At 39.8% G+C, this 20,488-nt stretch overlaps 1 protein-coding gene across 1 annotated transcript in view; it reads left to right on the forward strand.

Annotated features, from left to right (window-relative positions):
* LOC122815075 overlaps positions 1–20,488 on the forward strand; it is a 3,014,144-nt gene that overhangs the window by 922,057 nt on the left and 2,071,599 nt on the right. The window contains exons 57-58 of the mRNA XM_044087319.1: positions 12,029–12,064; positions 15,896–15,943. Of these exons, the coding sequence (XP_043943254.1) occupies positions 12,029–12,064; positions 15,896–15,943 (84 nt within the window). The remainder of the gene's footprint in view (positions 1–12,028; positions 12,065–15,895; positions 15,944–20,488) is intronic.

Genomic DNA, 20,488 nt, shown 5'->3' on the forward strand with positions numbered 1-20,488 from the left:
CAGCAGCAGAAAGGAGAAAGAGTGACTTTGCTTGATTATAAGCACCTCTGTTTACCTTTTCTTGCTTAAATTTGCTAACCACACTTTAATTTAGCCATTTTTGAAGTTATGGCATTTATTTCTACTGCATTTTACTGTTTAAAATTAATATTGCTTACTGCACTTTTATTTAGCCATATTTTAAGATAATTCAACTGCATTTACTGTTGTAGCCTCCACACTCAAGTGTTCTAGCCTTTTCTGTGTTTTAAAAGTGAATTTACTGTTGTTTTAACTAAATTTCTGCCCCCCCCACAAAAAAAAAGAATAATTCTATCGGTTTGCTCATTTCCTGCCATTTTCTCTTGCTAGAATAGTCCAGATTTCAGGTGTGCAGATTTCAGGACTGTATTTTGAGTTGTCCAGACCTTGTTGTGGTAGAGGGAAGTCTTTCTGTTTATCAATGGAAGTCGTAAGTACTGAGCAGCCTATCTATCGCGAGAAGAGTGGTATACAGCTCTGAAATTATACATTATTGGCCATTTGGAGCTGCTTTCTATCCCTTTTAACTTTCTGTCTTAAAAAACTTGTGTTTGTGCAGGTTTGTGTGATGGGCAGTACCGCTAAGCTATGGTAAACTATTACCGGTGCCAGAAAGCCTTCAAAATTACCTTAGATCTTGCTAGTTTTCATCTTTTTGCACTCAAACTATACTATTTAAGTCCAGCACTGGCTGAGAACGTCTTGTACTGTAGCATATATACTGCTATCAGCACTAACATTTCCATAAAAGAAAGTAAGAAAATAGCTTCAGTACTTAATATATTGAGCACCTATCCAGGCATTTCTAAAGATCATTTCCCTGTGCTTTCTCCTGTCAATCTGGTGAACTTGGGTATCCTGAGGCAGTGTAGCAACTGCCTCATGTACACAGACAACCCTTTCCTCTTACCTTCCAACACTATGACTTGTGAGAGATGCACATATATAGCCAAATTGGAAGCCAAGCACTCTCCAGTCAAGACTGGATTAGACAGTCAAGAGGAGAAGGTTAACACCTGCACCACACCACATAGCCCTGCAGAACATACACCACCACAACCTTCACTTAGTAACATGAAGCACACACCTACTTTCATTTAGGGTCTCAATAAAAATCTGCCCAAACAACAGAGACCTCCAAGGCAGAAAGGGAAACAACCACCACATCCCAGCACAAACCATGACACACACAGCTCACACAAACAGTGTGCCACTGAACCAAAGCCCCTAAGGCAAAATAACTTACCAAATACACGAGTCATAGGTGACTCAATAGTAAGGCACACTGATGTCCCACTCACTAGGTTGAATAACAAGAAAGTTACAGTCAGCTGCCTGTCTGGTGCCAGGATCTGCCACATAATGCACGCACTTAGGTCACTCCACAACAGGTACAAATATGACTCTGTCATTGTCAATGTTGGTGTGAACGACTTGAGATGTATCTCCCTGGACTACATGAAAAGAGACATAATGGAGCTCTTGGATCTTGTAGCCCAGGCAGTTATGACCCTAGCTCTGATTATCATCCTACCATCACCCAGAATGATACCACAATACAAGCAGAAAATGATTGACTTCAACAATTGGCTAAGTTTCTGGTGTCATTCTAAGGGGATCCAGTATCTGTCTGCCTGGGATGACATGATCGACAGACCTCGATGCTTCACCAGACATGGCCTGCACCTGTCACCCCTGGGATTCCACCCCTATAGTGCTTTTTTAGGCAATGTCCTGAAGATAAAATTACCACCATAACAGCTACAAGCAAACGAAATCTGAGGATTATGCTACTCAATGCTAGAAGTCTAAATATCAAAATGTACTTGCTCAAAGCACTCCTTAAAATGGAGAACATTGGCATATGTGCAGTGACTGAGACCTGGTTCAAGGCTCCAGATAGCACCCCAGCACTACCAGGCTATAATTCATACCACACCTTTTGGCCCCTAAACCTGGACTAAAGCACTAAAGGCGGTGGTGTCTCCATATTCATAAAGGATATGCACACCTCCAAACTAGTAACCCAACAACACATCAGAGATACTTCAGGTACAACTAACACTGGGTAAAACTGCAATCCAGGTTGTAGCTTGCTATACATTCCCCACCATGTCCCAAGACTCCCACTACACATTCCTAAACACACTGGAAAATATTAGGGTACAACCCAATACCCTTATAGTGGGAGACTTTAACTACCCCTCCATTAACTGGGAAAATTACTCCTGTACCAACACACTTGCTCAACGTTTTTTGGAATTCATTAATTCCAGTGCCGTGGACCAAACTCATTCTTACCCCCACCAGGGGTAGAAACATCCTTGACCTGGTCATTACTAACATGGGCGACCATTACTCTACACCAGTAATCAACCTCTCCCTAGTTAGATCTGACCACAAGCTAATCGTCATGGATATCCACATCCCACCCTCAGCCCCCAAAGGAAACCACCATAAAGAACTTCTCCAAAGCCAGTTTTGGGCTTCTAAAAACAGAGGTGGCTAACTTCACGAAGCCTATGCAAATGGAAAATAGGTGCATGACTGGGGAATCATACACCAATGCACTATATGAGCACATACACAAGTGCATGGAATGGCCCATGCCAAACAGAACCAAGACGCTCTCCTCCAAAAAAAGGAAGCCAATCTGGTGGTCCCCTACCATAAACAAACTCTACAACAGAAGGAAAAAAAAAACTGTTGCAGAAAAGGGTGAAGTCCCCAAGACTGGAAAAACTCCCTTGTTAGCCTCAGAAAAGAGCTGAGATCCCTCATCAAATCCTCTAAAGCTAGCTATGAAAACAAAAATTGCTGCAGATTCTAAAGACAACCGCAAAGCATTCTGTAGTTTTGTCAAGAATCTACATGGCAATATTCAGATCTGCTCTGAGTTACAGCACAATGGCAATACATATACAGAACCAACTGATATTGCCAACATATTGGCTGACAGATTCAGTTTGAAATGTACCCCCCTTTCACCCCCTAAAGAGCCTATCACAATACCTGAGGAATGCCAAGTCCCAATTATCACAGCTACACAGGTAAAAACTGCACTGTACAAAGCCAAGAATTCAGCTTCCATGGGACCTGATAATATCCATGGCTGTGTTCTACCTGAATTGCAAAGTGAACTGGCACCACACACCTGAGTACCTTGATCACTCACAGCATCATTTCAGGCTTTGTTCCTACCGAATGGTGCACTACTATGGTCATCCCACTCCACAAAGCAGGAGTGATGACAGACCCTGGGAACTACTGCCCCATTAGCCTGATGAGTCGCATGTGTAAGGCCATGGAGCACATCATCATTGACCTTATAAATAGGGACATAGGGAATCTCCAAACTCTGGACCCCATGCAGTTTGGGTTTGTGAAAGGTAGATTATGCCTGCTCAACCTGATAGACTGTTTCAAGTCTGTTACCAGAGCTGTGGATGAGGGCAAGGTAGTTCACACAGCCTACCTAGATCTTGCCCAGGCCTTTGACACCATCCCTCACTCAGGAATCATAGATAGACTCACTAAACTAGGCATAAGCCCCTATGTCATAAGATGGGTTGCCGACTAGATCACTGATAGAACCCACACTGTGAAAGTAGCAGACTCCAAATCTGACTATTGACCAGTTACAAGTGGTGTCCTACAGGGATCAGTCCTAGGTCCTCTCCTGTTTGGCAACTACTTCTCTGCTGTTGCAAAAAAAGAGTAAAATCTCCTGATTGCAGGAACTCCCTGGTCACCCTCAGTAAGAAGCTGAGATCCCTGATAAAATCCTCCAAAGCTAGCTATGAAAATAAAATTGCCGCTGATTCTAAAGACAACCACAAAGCATTCGACAGCTATGTCAAGAATCTCAGTGGCAACACTCAGATCTGCTCTGAGCTACAGAACAATGGCAGTAGATATACAGAACCAACTGATATTGCCAACATACTGGCAGATAAGTTCAGTGCAAACTTTACCCCCTCATCCCCCAAAGGGCCCATCCCTATACTGGAAGAATGCATAGCCCCTGTAATCACGGATGCACAAGTTAAGACCACACTCTCCAAAGCTAAAAACACACCACCCATGGGACCAGAAAACATCACAGGCTGCATTCTGCATGAACTACAGAATGAAATGGCACCTCACCTAAGTACCATATTCAATAATAGCCTCACTTCAGGCTTTGTGCCTACTGAATGGTGCATAGTGATGATTATCCCACTCCACAAAGAGGGCACCACCAAGGACCCTGGGAACTACTGCCCCATTAGCCTGATAAGCCTGGTCTGCAAGCCCATGGAACATATTATCATGGAAGCTATAAACAAAGACATAGCTAATCTGCAAACACTGGACCCCACTCAATTCAGATTTGTAAAAGGAAGATCATGTCTCCTAAACCTGATTGACTTCTTTGAAGCAGTCACCAGAACCGTGGATGAGGGTAAGCTGGTGCACACAGCCTATCCTGACCTCGCCAAGGCTTCTGACACCATCCCCCACTCTGGAATTATAGATAAACTCACTACACTATGTCACAAGATGGGTTGCCAACTGGCTCACTAATAGAACCCACACAGTGAAAGTAGCCAACTCCAAATCTGACTTCAAACCAGTGACAAGTGGAGTACCACAGGGTTCAGTCCTGGGTCCTCTCCTGTTTGGCATCTATTTCGCAGGCTAATACAGCAGGTCTTTGGCTAACAAAGTTTGCAGATGACTGCAAACTGGGAGCCATAATGGAATCACCAAATGATGTGGATATTCTACAAAGGGGCCTCACCGAGACTGAAGCTTGGTGTCAAAGTCATGACCTCAAGCTCAATGCCAATGTACTGTCATCCCCTTTGGGAAAAACACTGTACCCATGAACTACCACATAGGTGGTTGCCTACTTAACACCAAAAGTGTGATAAGAGACCTTAGGACACAGGTGGAAACTAGTCTCTCCTTTGACAATCACATCGCCACCGTGGTCAGGAAATCCTTCTACGTGGCACACCTCATCACTAAAGGGTTCTCCTCCAGAAAAAAAGAGGTCATTGTTCCTCTCTACTCATCCCTCATCAGAGCCATCATAGAGTACAACGCCCCATTTGGCATGTACCTTGCAAGACATCTGCAACAACTAGAAAGGCCACAGAAATACCTCACTAAGAGGATTACTGGCCTCAAATGGATGCCATACGCAGACCACCTCAAAAAACTCCAACTCTACTCCATCACCTATTGCCTACTCAGAGGCAATCTCTGCCTAACATACAAAGCCATGTCAAACCCAGTTCTGTTGGACATGCTACACTTAAAGAAACCCCAATCTCTCCATGCCACATGCTCCAGGGACCTAAACCTCGCCACCACAATAAACAGAACATGCTAGAAGGATAGATTCCTGTCCCAGAGACTTCCCATACTCTGGAACAGACTACCCATTCACTTCTAGCAAAGCCTCTCATTAGCCCTCTTTAAGAGGAATCTAGACAATTGGACGGGAAATAGGAAATTCACCCCAGGGATCACCTCTGTGGCTGTGCTTGACAGGGGCTCAGGAAAATAAATTTTTTGCATGTTGAAATCCAGGGAACTTTTTGGCTAGGCTTATATAGGCCTTAGGGCTGATAGCCTAGTACCTACCTATGAACCTATGAAGTTCAAGCCAATGCAAAGGGGCTCTGGCTGACCAAATTCACAGATGATTGCAAACTGGGAGCCATTATTGATTCTCCAACTGATGTAGACATTCTACAAAAAGGCCTCACTGAGACCAATGACTGGTGCCAGAACCATGACCTTAAGCTCAATGCCAAAAAGTGCATTGCCATTCCTTTAGGGAAAAATTTGGTGCCCATAAACTACCACATAGGCGGTAGTCCATCAAACACTGAAGGTATGATAAGAGACCTGGGGACATAGGTTGACAGCATCCTCTCCTTTGATGTCAATATCAAGGTGCAGGTACTCCACGACTATCGAAGCCAACCATCAACCAAAAAAGCAAAAATCAATAAAAAATTTTTATACTTGAACAGCAAAAGAACTTTATTCCATGGGTTGTTAGCACTTTCACGTCTACTCTGGACGCTTCTTCAGACAGATAGAAGACTAATTTTTTATTGATTTTTGCTTTTTTGGTTGATGGTTGGCTTCGATAGTCGTGGAGTACCTGCACCTTGATATTGACATTTTTTTGTTTGGGGACATAGCAGGTGCCTTACCATGAGAGATCTCTGTTTATTTATCATTATCCTCTCCTTTGATAACCGCATTGCCACTCTAGTCAGAAAGTCCATCTATGCGGCGCATCTCATTACAAAAGGTTTCTCATCCAGGAAGAAAGAGGTCATAATCCATCTCTACTCATGCCTCATTAGACCTATTATAAAATACAATTCCCCATTTGGTACGTACCTCACTAAACACCTACAGTAACTGGAAAGGCCACAAATATACCTTACTAAGAGGATCTTAAGCCTTAGACACATGCCCTATATGGACAGACTAAAAAAAAAACAGCTATACTCTGTCTCATATCGCCTACTTAGAGGCGATCTCTGCTTGACCTACAATGCCATGTCTGACCCAAAGATGTTAGATATGCTACACCTAAAGAAATTCCAATCCCTCTGTGCCACACGCTCCAGGGACCTAAACCTCATTACCATAATAAACAGAACATGCTGGAGGAACAGGTTCCTAACCCAGTGACTTCCCATACTCTGGAACAAACTTCCCATTCACGTCAAGAAGAACACTTCACTGGCCCTCTTTAAGAGAAATCTTGATGAGTGGATGGGCCTTGCTTGACAGAAGCACTGGGAACTAACTTCGGGGGGCATGATACCAAGGAATCTTCTTGGGCTAGGATTATATAAGCTCCAGGGCCATTAGCCTAGCAACCACCTATGAACCTATGAACTAAACACTCGCAAGAAAATCATAATCATGGGTATATACACACCCTCAGGTAAGAATGCTAAAACACTGGAAGATATTTTCTTTTGGACCTCCAGAAAAATCCATTATGAAACTATAATATTGGGTGATGTTAATATAGATTGGCTATTCATATAATCTGAAATTCCAATCAATAATATATGCCTGTACAAGTTCACCCATCTTAAAACCACACCAACTAGATATAAGAAAGTCACAGTTAGGCAATCAAGCTTTGGCTGGATCCTAACATCCTCTCCATATAAATTTCCATCCCATGGAACTCAGTCAGGTATGTTTATGTTATCACTTACCAATCTACACAATAAGATACCAAAGCAACAGTACACAAACACAGCACTACAACCTGATAAGAAAACTTGCTACTTTTTGTGAAGTCATTTTTATTAATACACTACAGCTCCTTAGCTGGAAGTCACTAAAGACTCTCTCATAGATGATGCTGTCTCTGAGTTCAATAAAATCTTCCTAGGTGTTCTAAACACTCTAGCCTTCCTCAGAATAAAAAGAGTCAAAGCCAGTCCTGCTCCATGACTATCCTTGGCAACTAAACAACTTATGAAACAAAGAGACAGAGCATGGAAGGTCTGGACAAAAATAAAACAACTCCCAATTTTCTAGTATATAGACAACTGAGAAACCTTCCACAAGAACTTATCACCAAATATAAGAAAGCCTTTTATTCAAACAATCAAAACATATACATTAATAATCAAAACCTTTCTGGGCCTCCACCAATGAACTGTTAAACTGGGTACAAGCTGCTACACAGCCAAACCAAACACACAGAAACAAAATGGTACCAAAGCCAACCAATTCAATAACCACTTTATATAAACTGTAAAGTGATTAACAACCAAGCTCTTGATGACCCTGTGCAGTCAGTTAACCTCCTTCAATGTTTCTCCTTCCAACCATTTCCAACAGATACCATAAAAACTACCTCAAAAAGTTAAAGCTTACTACAACTGCCCCTGACAATCAACATGGTGAATATCTGGAAACAGCAGCTGAGGTTAATGCATATCTAGTTCCAGTTAAGTCAATCCAGATCTAAAAATAACTGCCCTCACTGTGGAAAAATCATTCATTATTCCCCAATACATGATTAGAATCAATACAGATATTTCAAACTATATGCCAATTATCATCTTATCACTTGTATCAAAAATATTAGAAAAAAATGTATTCATACACAACTTCTCATTTATCTAATAGAGGACCAGTTTCTGTTATGTTACTAACCTTAAAATGTCAAAACTAAGATTGTATATCTTATACTCAGTCTGTTAGTCAAATTCTACATTACAAACATTGGCTGGATCACACTAAGATGTCCTGGAGAGGGTTTAGATGTTTGGCTATTAAATAAATTGTCACAAAAGCTTCTAATAACAAACTCTTATGAGCGTGCTTATTACCTGACATTCTGGAATACCATATTTGAGCACTTGGCTGACAATTAAGTATGTATAAATGTAGGTAGCTCATTGCTACTATATATTATTTTTCCATAGTTGTGTTTAAATCCTTCTCTCTTCCCCACTTCTCCCTACCCTGATGATATGGTGGCTCAAGATAAGTATCATGTCCTCTCCTTTACCCCCCCCTATAAATCTCAGACAAGGGCAATACATTGTATTCAGTTATAGTAATCATCTTTTTGCATCTAGATTTTGTATTAGGTTTACTCTTAGATGTCATATTAGTCTTAAGCAGCACATTTGTATATATTGTATATAGTTAGTAGTTATATGTTCTCTTCTGTATCAATGCTCATTGTTAAATTGCAGTTATGTGTGATATTCATGTATTGTAAAATCAATAACATTTTATTTGAAAAAAAAAAAAAAGAACCAGTTTCTGTCTTCAACCCACCATGGCTTCTGTCCTTATCACACCAAAACTACTTCTTTGCTGAATTTTGTTAATGCTGTCAACACCCATAGAAATGCCTGAGCTCTATCATCTTCCCAGACATATCTAAAGCTTTTGAGACTGTGTCCCACTAGACACTCTCACATAAACACTCATCCTTAACACTCACTAGCACTGCAATGTTGGCATAACTACCTATCAAACAGTGCACAAGCAGTGAAATGGAAAAATATTTTTTCTACCTTCTTGCCTATAATTATTGGTGTAACACAAGGATCTATACTAGGCCTCATACTTTGCAACATATTCATCAATGCCCTCTACACTGCTATAAAAAATGCTACCCTAGTTCAATGTGATGTTTACTTGACCCTAATATGCCCTGTCAAATCTCTCTGAACTCTAAGATCTGACAAAATAGTCTCTCATCAACAACACTATTCACTATCATCAAAATCCAGTTTTGAGCCACCCATGGACATAATATATCTCCTATTTGGAAATATATTATTAGGATGTTTTGCTTGTGGTAATTGTAGTGCATGCACACATGTATCTCAAACCAAGGAATTTACTAGTAGCAACACATCAAAAATGTATGACATAAGATGTTTCGGAAATTGCAGTAGAGATTCGATTGTTTACCTGGCCACCTGCTTTTGTTCTTCCTTTTATGTTGGGCAAATGTTGAGACCCTTCAGACATAGAATCAGTGAACATTTAAGTGAAATAAGACACAAAAGGGTTTCCAATGCCCTTTATAAACACACTTTAACACACAAAACTGCCAAATTTACTTTTACTATAATAGATAAAATTCAAAGGAACAGGTCATGTAAAGCTGGATGGCACACTATACTAAACCAGAAAGAATCTTCTTGGATTATCAGGCTAGAGGCTTTATTTAAACCTGGCTTGAATGAGTTAAGTTAATTTTGGTTTGAACCAATTGTTGGATGTCTTCAATTAAGTAATCATGCCTTTTGGCATATATACATATATATATATATATATATATATATATATATATAAATGTAGTAACCTGTGTCTACCTTAAGAACGCTTTTTTGATGCACTGAAGAATGCTAGAAATTTTGGCCGAAACTGGCTTGCTTTTATATTTGTGTTAATGGGGTTTGCCACTATAAATTCTAAGAATTTTCATCTTCCCCTTTGAGCTGGATTTCTTTTTTGGATTTACTACTACATTGGTCTGATCCGTGCACGTTGTCTTCCCTGTGTGTACTTGGTTTTGTCTACTAACCTTCAAGTCTCGCAACAGTCCAAACTTGAGGAATGTTGTAATAAAATAGCCACATTTGCAACAAACTATGAGAGTAGAACCCATCACTGCCTAGCCCTCAAAGAACTAAACTGGTTTGAACTATAACATCACTGAGATCTTTCTCAGCAAAGTGCAATACACAGATGTCTGTATAAACAGAAAATTGCCAGCCCTTAACAACTTAATACAACACTATGTTCCCAATAGAATGTTATGCTCTGGAAAAAATCACTAATCACTTTAACCAAATCATCTATTACTGTGTGCGACTCTCTTTATTCAAACAGTATAACTAAACTATAGAACAGCATCCTTCTAGCATTGCATGCAAAGTCATTTAAAATGCAATTAAAACTTCACCTATCAAATGCATGGATCTGTTCCTGTATGTATCTCCGGGCTAAATGCCACTGTTGTCTTCAGCTTACCATATCATCAAACCATTTCTCTTCATTCAGTATCTTTTACCTGACACCTTTTATTCACTAATATCTGAATAGGTTTAATAGCATCTGCCAGCTATATCCATATTTTTTTTGACCACGCTCACTCCCCATCTTTGTACTTTTAAAATAACCTTTATGACAGCCATCTACTGTAGCTATATAAATTATCTGTTAACATTTTCTGCCCTAGCATTCCTCTCAACCTCTTAGCACAAGAAATCTGGATAAACCAAAAATTATGGGGGTACAGAGGCCAAAAATATGAACAGATTTTAAATATTGCGATTATTAATTTAGAAAGTTGATAGAATAATTATTTTATTATGTTTATTTAGATATATGTAATTATATTATTGTTATAATGAAAAAATTAAAAACTTTTGAACAAAAAAAGAATGTTGATAGAATAAAAGGTTTTATGTTAGTATACATTTTCTAATGGATAAGAAGTGTGTAACTCAAATGTCTGTTGTTATTTAGGGAATTTGGTCCTCAATGATTTGCCAGAAAACCAAACTTTTATGAGGAAGTGATCAAAAATATCAGCAAAAATCTGGACATTCTGCAAAAATCTGGACAGTTGAGAGCTAGCTAGTTCCTTTCATCACCTCCATCTCTTTGAATTAATAGACAATATCACGTTCTATTATCTTTCTGACAAACCCACTAATACACCCCTTTAAATCTTCAATGTCCAGTATCTGCTAATGCATAAGTATTTTTTATACTGTAATAGTTGCCTTTATTTCATATGAATGTAATCTCATTAGTAAATGAATGTATAATTGCTAATGTATATTGCTTAATGTCTGTTCATGTATATTACTGAATTTTTGTCTAAACATATTTATAATATGTTGGAGCTTTTCTTCCTGGGTCTCCACCGAAAATGTGATTTTTGACTAAACCTAATCAGGTAAACCTGGTAAACAAAAGCAAAATAAAAATAAATAATTATAAAATAAAATGCAATCTAGTACGATATTAAATTGGGTTTTATTTAATAGTTGTATGTACGTGTTATATGGTGGGTGTTTATAAGTAAAAACTCTTGTAAATCTGACTCGGGGGGGGGGGTGGCAATAAAGATATATTCAGAACTCTGGTACCGTTATCTGTTCTGTATGACAGCGCCGATGCAGGAAAATAGCAAACTTAGTCATGTGACAGTTATGTATTTGACCATTCATCACATGTGGCATGCCAGAGTGACTTCAAATATTTTCTGTCATATTGGATAATGTTTCAGTTATGTTGAATAAATTTGTTTGAAGTTTGAGGAAATTTCTCCTTTTCTGAGACTGATGCCTATGCGGGCTATAAAGAAATGAGTCACCTCTGAACTGTGTTTAAATATGATGTTGCTTTGGTAAACTAAGATAATTCCAGAATCACAATAAGGCAACTAATCTCTCTGACGTTGTCTATGTTTTTGTTTTTTTAGGGAGAACCAGGACAAAAAGGGGAACCAGGTGGCAGTGTAAGTGTGAGAGCTGCAAACTGCTTGCTCTGCTGCTAGCAAAGTAACATTACTCCACTGATAAGAATCGTACTTTCTGTGCTGAGCAAACTTGCTGCAGTGACTGTAGTACCTAGTATATGTAATTTGTAACACTATAATATTTCCATTTCTTGTTGCTAAAAACAGTACACATAGTGTTTACATTAATAAAGAATATCTAAACTTAAGCAAATGCTTCCAACATTTGTAATCCAATTATAGCTTTTACTAAATGCCTAAATTTCTTCAAATGCCCTTATATACTCGTGATATTTCCAAATACTGTTATGAAAGCATTTGTAACTGTTTTCTTTCCTTACATATTTATTTGGAACTTGTTTAGCTATTGTATATGTTATATCCTTTGCTAGGGGATCTAGTACAATCTTTTCCTAATTAGTTTATATGGTTGGACAGCTCTCACACCAGCACAGTTTCTACATACTTCCCATTTCCTCATGCTGGAATCACCACTATCCACACATGGCCGGCATACTTCCCTGACGAGAATGCACAACTCAAGAAGAACATATTCTTGTGTATAAGGCATGTGTTTTTCTCTATAAGTACACATCTGCATCTTCTGAGACTGACAGTTTCTGACCATATTACATGTGCGAATTTGACATTGAGTTGAGGAATCTTCTTCTGCACTAATATTACTGGGGTGACATGTTTGTTGGTATTGACATATGTCTGCACTGTACCTGATGTGTTTCTTTTATATTGTAAGTGTCATAAGTCTTTCTCTTGAAATTTTGTTATGAGATGAGATGTTGAACTGAACAACTGAATTTGTATTATACTCTGTGTTACATTTATTCCTTGTGTTTCTGGTTTAGTTTGTGGCTGCTAAGGATTCTTGCACCGGCCCACCTATCCAGATCATAAATAAATATATACATACATACATACATACATACCTTGGCCACTTGACCTGCTCCTGTGGACTACCAGATTTGAATGGAATACTTCAATACTTAATCATATGGTAGCCCTTCCTGAATGGGGAAAGACAACCTCAGTAGCATACTTATCCTTTATACTTAAGCTGACTTCCTAGATCATCTCTTAATAGACTGCTTATTTTAGCCATCTGGATAGAACACGAAAAAAAAATTCCCATCTGCAATACAAACCCTCCTTTGGGATGTACCAAATAACTATTACAGCTCTAAGTGGTTCCATCCTAAGAAGATTACTTGCTTACAAAGCCTAAACTACCCGAAAACACTGGAACTACTGCTCTGTTATTCAGTACCTTATAGACTGGTGAGGGTAGACTATGTCTTGCCTTCCATGTCAGTAATGACCCAGTGGATACTTGATCTCTGAAATCAAATAGACCCACAAATACCAGAACAATGCATCTAAATTTTCATCAGTAAATAAATAAAATGTGGCAGAGAAATAGGTTCATTACCCAGCACCTTCTCCACCTCTTGAATATATTTTCATTAAAAATCGAGCAGTAGGATACAGTATCTTCCATCATATTGGAAATGAATGATTGGATGGGTTTTCACAAATTCACCCATAGTTTGACTGGGCTAACCCTCCATTAAAAAGGTTATGCAGTCTGAGGGTGGGTACTGGCAGGATATAAATGGTCACAAGCCTCACTTGTCTTTGATTCCTATTATTCATGTAATCTAAGAAATATTCTATCTTTTGATAAAGTTTTATTCATTTTCTTATGGCTTTGCATTTTTCATTACAAAGTGTACTTGACAGGACAGTTTCATTGCTTACTGGAGCCATTGCAATGCTTATCTTTCACTGCTTGTACCAGAGTGTGGTTCCATCACCATGAGAGTATACATCAATTATACCCTCGTGCCTGGAGAGTCTATCCTTCCTATTGGCTGATATGGCAGTTCAGTTGCTGCCCCCCTTCTGCTTGTCTGCAGTGGCTCTGGATGTGGATCTGGTCATGGCTCTTGCAGCTCTTACAGTTTTTTATGTTATAATATGCTTTATGACCTTTATGACCTAAGCATGCATGCCCTTATAGTTGTACAAGTAGATTGTGTCTGATGTTGATCGACTAATTGGCCTCTGATTTCTCTCATGATACTCTTTTGTTATTTATTTGCATCTGCCAGCATTGCTGACTTTTATTTCTATTATCTGTTTTATTATTTTTTTTTCTTTTCTGAAAAATAAATCAGCATTGAGGATTTTGGTCTTGACAGAACATTGCTGGTTTTGTTGTTTTATTTTTTTTATGTCGGCTATCACTTTATTAAAAAAAGAGCAGTATGCTTTACTACACAATTATGAACACGAGCAACAATATCAAGAGTGCATAATTAAAACAAACCGTCCCAAAAGGATAGAAAAATGTGCCAGCATTCATCAGACGTGCCCAAAGTCCATTATGACTCAATGCTCCTCACAATTTATGTAGATAACAACAAATATTTTTTTGACAAACCATCATGGAGGCTGTACTGCCAGAATGTTCACAATCTCTGTTGGGGGGAGGGGCATGAATGAGAGTACCCAAACTGTTGCCCCTATAGCTGCAGGAGTAAAAGACTCCACTGCATCTGATGTAGGTTTGACCATAGTAAAGCAGTGTAGTGGGAGTTCTTGGTTTCATCACATGTCACAGCCAGTCTCTGAGGTGTGGGTGTAGCTACAGCTCAATCAGCAGATGTGCAGGGTTAATATCTGGACACAGTTCGCAGCTACCCATGTAAACATGGAGACGATTGGCATGTTGTGTGACATTCATAAGGATGTCATCCAGTACTACCAGTTTCCTCAGTGAGGCTGCAGAGTCTAAAGACAATGCCTGTGATATATCTAATGTGACTCCTGAGTCTGTCCCTGTGTGTCATTGATAAACGAGATTCATGCATTCCTCTAGACTCTGCTTTCTGATGATTCATCATCCAACATCTGTTTGATATCTCTGTTCTCTTCAAAATAGTTGGTCAGCTGCTAGTTGGTTAGCTGGTGGTAGGTGATACCCTGCCAGTAACACTTTTGCTGTCATGGTTGTAACCTGATGGGGACATAGCAACACTTATAGGTCATAAGTACTATTACATAAATGCTGCTGTTGCTTCTAGCATTGTTACTTAGTACAGCTCTACAAATCTCCATGTACAGTTTGTTGTTATTGTGATGTGTACATTTCAACATGCCTTGTATGGATTATGACTATAAATCATAACCTGGTTTTAAGATGCAGACATCTTCATCACATGATAGACTCATTAGGCTGTGTAGCATGATTTACATATTATTATACTATCATTTGCATATATCTAGTCCCCTCTCCATTTTCCTCACTGCTCTGTACTAGCTGCAGCATGATTTACATATTATTATACTATCATTTGCATATATCTAGTCCCCTCTCCATTTTCCTCACTGCTCTGTACTAGCTGCAGCATGATTTACATATTATTATACTATCATTTGCATATATCTAGTCCCCTCTCCATTTTCCTCACTGCTCTGTACTAGCTGTAGCATGATTTGCATATTATTATACTATCATTTGCGTATAGCTACTCCCCTCTCCATTTTCCTCACTGCTCTGTACTAGCTGCTACTATAAATCACAATATGCCTGTGCTTGGTCTCTTCATGTACAATATACTGTGCAATATATCTATGAGTTCCAGCCTCAGTCTGCCCTCAGTTTCATACTTTATTTCCTGTTCTTCTTAGTTAATTATTTAATGTAATAGTAAAGCTCTGATATGTTGCATCTGTTAGATTGATTTTGCTACCTTGCTAGAGTGAAGCAAAGTTTACTATCCGCAACCTCTGACTTCTTTCTTTATCTTACAGACGGGTGAACAAGGATCAGTGGGGCCACCTGGGCCTCCAGGAATTCCTGTAAGTATATTTAAAATTATTTCCACATTTACATTTGTTTTATAAGCTATACATTGTATTAGAGTTGTGCACTGTTTGATTATGGACCTTTCTTTTCCTGTTTTTATTTTATTTTATTTTGTTGCCTTTTTTCTTATAGTTTTTTATTTTTTTTATTTTTATACCAATCACTCAACTGGTAGTGCACTTGGTTTTGGTGCAGAAGGCTGTGAGTCCTTTTCCACACATGCTGAAAATAGACAGATTGCTGACATCGCAGTGCACCATTGGAGGGGAGGGGGATTCTGCACTCCTAGGGGTGTCATTCTTTGGATGAAGTGTTAAAGCGAAGTCTCATCTGACCGAGTTGGTGGTAGTTCAGGTGGATGTAAAAGATCCCAGAGCACATCTCAAAAAGAGTATGCAAAGTTCCCAGACACCCTGACCAAATTTCCCCTAGTGGTATAAACACCACCTTGGATCTCCACTGAAAAGATGCCACTAGCCTAGTGGGACTAACCCAGTCAGGAATGATAAATAAATAAATAAATTAATAAAATACTTCCAACTTCCCGACAAAGGATAATAGGTTCATAGGTAGGTACTAGGCTATTGGCCCTAGGGCCTATACAAGCCTAGCCAAAAATGTACCCTGGCTTTCGCAACCCAAGAAAATTATTTTCCTGTGCCCCTGTCAAGCAGAACCACAGAAGTGATCCCCGGGGTGAATTTCCTATTACCCATCCAGTCATCAAGATTTTTCTTGAAGAGTGCTAATGAGGAGCTCTGTTTGACATAGATAGGTAGCCTGTTCCAGAGTATGGGAAGTCTCTGGGATAGGAATCTATCCCTCCAGCATGTTCTGTTTATTGTGGTGACAAGGTTTAGGTCCCTAGAGCGTGTAGCTCGGAGAGATTGGGATTTCTTTAAGTGGAGCATGTCCAACAGCTCTGGGTTTGACATAGCTTTGTATGTTAGACAGAGATGGCCTCTGAGTAGGCGATATGTGACGGAGAAAAGCTGGAGTTTTTTGAGACGGTCTCCATAAGGCATCTGTTTGAGGCCAGTAATCCTCTTTGTGAGGTATATTTGCGGCCTTTCCAGTTGTTGTAGATGTCTTGTGAGGTACATACCAAAAGGGGCGTTGTACTCTATAATGGGTCTAATGAGTGATGAGTAGAGGGGAACAATGACCTCTTTTTTTCTGGATGAGAAACCTTTTGTGATGAGGTGTGCCACATAGAAGGATTTCCTGACCACTTTGGCAATGTGATTATCAAAAGAGAGGCTGCTGTCCACCTGTGTCCCAAGGTCTTTTATCACACTTTCGGTGTTAAGTAGACTACCGCCTATGTGGTAGTTCATGGGTACATAATTTTTACCAAAGGGGATGACAATGCACTTTTTGGCATTGAGCTTGAGACCATATCTTTGACACCAGGCATCTGTCTCAGTGAGGCCCTTTTGTAGGATGTCCACATTGTTAGGAGTTTCAATTATGGCTCCTAGTTTGCAGTCATCTGCGAATTTAGTTAGCCAAAGACCTTCTGTGTTAGCCTGTACTTCAGAGAAGTAGATACCAAACAGGAGAGGACCCAGGACTGAACCCTGTGGTACTCCACTTGTCACTGGTCTGAAGTCTGATTTGGAGTCTGCTACTTTTACAGTGTGGGTTCTTTCAGTAAGCCAGTTGGCAACCCATCTTGTGACATAGGGATTTTTATACCTAGTTTAGTGAGTTTATCTATAATTCCAGAGTGGGGGATGGTGTCGAACGCCTTGGCGAGATCTAGATAGGCTGTGTGAACCACCTTACCCTCATCCATGGCCTTGGTGACTACTTCTAAGAAGTCTATCAGATTTAGGAGACATGATCTGCCTTTTACAAACCCAAACTGTGTGGGGTCCAGGGTTTGGAGATCTCCAATGTCTTTGTTTATGAGTTCCATGATGATACGTTCCATGGCCTTGCAGACGAGGCTCGTCAGGCTAATGGGGAGGTAGTTCCCGGGGTCTGTTGTGGCCCCCCCTTTGTGGAGTGGGATAACTGTTGCGGTGTGCTATTCAATGGGCACAAAGCCTGAGGTGAGGCTATGATTGAACATGGTACTTAGGTGGGGTGCCAGTTCATTCTGTAGTTCATGTAGAAGGCAGCCTGGGATGTTGTCAGGTCCCATGGATGCTGTGTTCTTGGCTTTGGAGAGTGAAGTTTTTACCTGTGCAGCCGTGATTACAAGAACTTTGCATTCTTCCGGTATAAAGATGGGCCCTTTAGGGGGTGAGGGGGGTAAAGTTAGCACTGAACCTATCTGCCAGGATGTTGGCAATATCAGTTGGTTCTGTATATTTAGTGTCATTGTGCTGTAACTCAGAGCAGATGTGAGTGTTGCCATTGAGATTTTTAACATAGCTATAGAATGCTTTGTGGTTGTCTTTAGAATCAGTGGCAATTTTGTTTTCATAACTAGCTTTGGAGGATTTTATGAGGGATCTCAGCTTCTTACTGAGGCTGACCAGGGAGTTCCTCCAATCGTGGGATTTTACTCTTTTTTGCAACAGTTTCTTTTTTCTGTTGTAGAGTTTGTTTATGGCAGAAGACCACCAGATTGGCTTCCTTTTTTGGAGGATAGCATCTTGGTTCTGTTAGGGATAGTATGATCCATGCACTTGTGTAAGTGCTTATAAAGTGCATTTGTGTAGGATTCAGCAGTCGTACCTCTATTGCCCATCTGCATGGGTGTCATGAAGTTTGCCACTTCTGTCTTAAGAAGCGTGAAGTTGGCTTTGGAGAAATTCTTTATGGTTGTTTTCCTAATGGGGGGTGGGAGCGGGATGTGGATGTCTAGGGTGATTAGCTTGTGGTCGGATCTGACCTCTGGTGTGGAACACCGGTCACCCATGTTGGTGATGACTAGATCTAAGATATTGCTGCCTCTGGTGGGGGTGTGGATAAGTTGATCCAAAGCATTGGAATTGATGATTTCCAGAAAACGTTGAGCAAAAGAGTTGGTACATGAGTAGTTTTCCCAGTTAATGGTAGGGTAGTTGAAATCACGCATTATTAGAGTGTTTGGTTGTACCTTAATATTTTCCAGTGTATCAAGAAAAGAGGAGTGGGAATCCTGGGGCATGGTGGGGGGTCTGTAGCAAGCTAAATCTAGATTGCGGTTTTGCCCAGAGTTAGTTGAACTTGGATAATCTCGGATGCATTATGCTGAGCAACTAGCTTGGAAGTATGGATATCCTTAATGAATATGGACACGCCTCCACCTTTAGTGTTTCGGTCTGGGTTTGGTGGCCAAAAGATGTGGTATGAATTATAGCCTTGTAATGCAGGGGTGCTCTCTGGAGCTTTGAACCAGGTCTCTGTCACTGCACAGATGTCAATGTTCTCCATTTTAAGGAGTGCCTCGAGTGAGTGCATTTTGAGGTTTAGACTTCTAGCATTGAACAATATTCACTAGGAATAGCAAGCGAAGAGGAAATAACAAAACATGTTTTCCTGCTAAAACAGTTTTTGTTCAATACTCTGAGCATTTCATGGAACCAGAGACAGTTGTTAGTCCATTTCTGTATTTTCGGTATTCAAGGTGTAATCCATTAGCCAGCAGATGTCTATTTTAGATTTCAAAATTCAGTACATTACAAAACCTAGATATATGGTTGTTCATTATATGGTGCTTTATAAAGTATCTAGCTAATTTAAAATCTGAGCATCATTCCAGAACAATTTCATTTTTATTTTCTCAGTGAAGGATTTCACAAACTTGTCTGCTACACTGACTAGCATGAAAAAGGTGAATTACAGGAAACCATTGTTGCTAGAAATAGTTTACTCCAAATATGTATACTCCACATTTTATATAATCCACCCCTTCAATAGATTTTCCATATATTTCCATAACATGCAGAAAGAATGTTTCAAGTACTGACTGTTTTTTTTTTTAAAGTTAACCAGTGTGATCTCCAAAATGTTTAAAAGACACTCATTATAACTACTGAAACGAAAAGGTAGATGTAGGTATTGTGTTCTTCTCCTGTGTTCTGCTAGTGGGGTGGGCGCTGTAGGGAGGGAGCAGGTGGGGAGATGATGAGAAGGAGCAACCAATGATTGCTGTTCTCCCATCCTGGGGGGGGGGCAGCTACATTCACTGCATTGGTGTCTCACTGCTGTACAAAGAACCTAGTGGCAGTAGGCTATAAGGCAATAGATGCACTGATGTGCACATGGACCTCCTGAGACAGCTACCATGGAGCTTGGTGATTAATAAGATGTCACTTGATTTGTGCACTGTAATTAAACACTCCTCACATCCACCGTACTGCCATTTCTGGAATTTTCTTTTAATAAGTGACTGATGCTAGGGAGGCATAATAGTAATGTTCCATAAGCAGCCTTAAGTACACACTGTATATTTATTATTATAAGCTAATAACAAATTAAGATACGAGTACAGTACCTCAGGTTTCAAATCTGTCATCGTCATACTGCTATCAAGGGAAAAAGAAGTTGGTTCTTCTAAGATGTACATGCCACCCATCTGATATCTGAGAGCTACAGAGCAG

This window comes from Protopterus annectens, chromosome 11.part0 (genome assembly GCF_019279795.1).
Source record: "Protopterus annectens isolate FY-2018-M chromosome 11.part0, PAN1.0, whole genome shotgun sequence".
Taxonomy (NCBI): Eukaryota; Metazoa; Chordata; order Ceratodontiformes; family Protopteridae; genus Protopterus; species Protopterus annectens.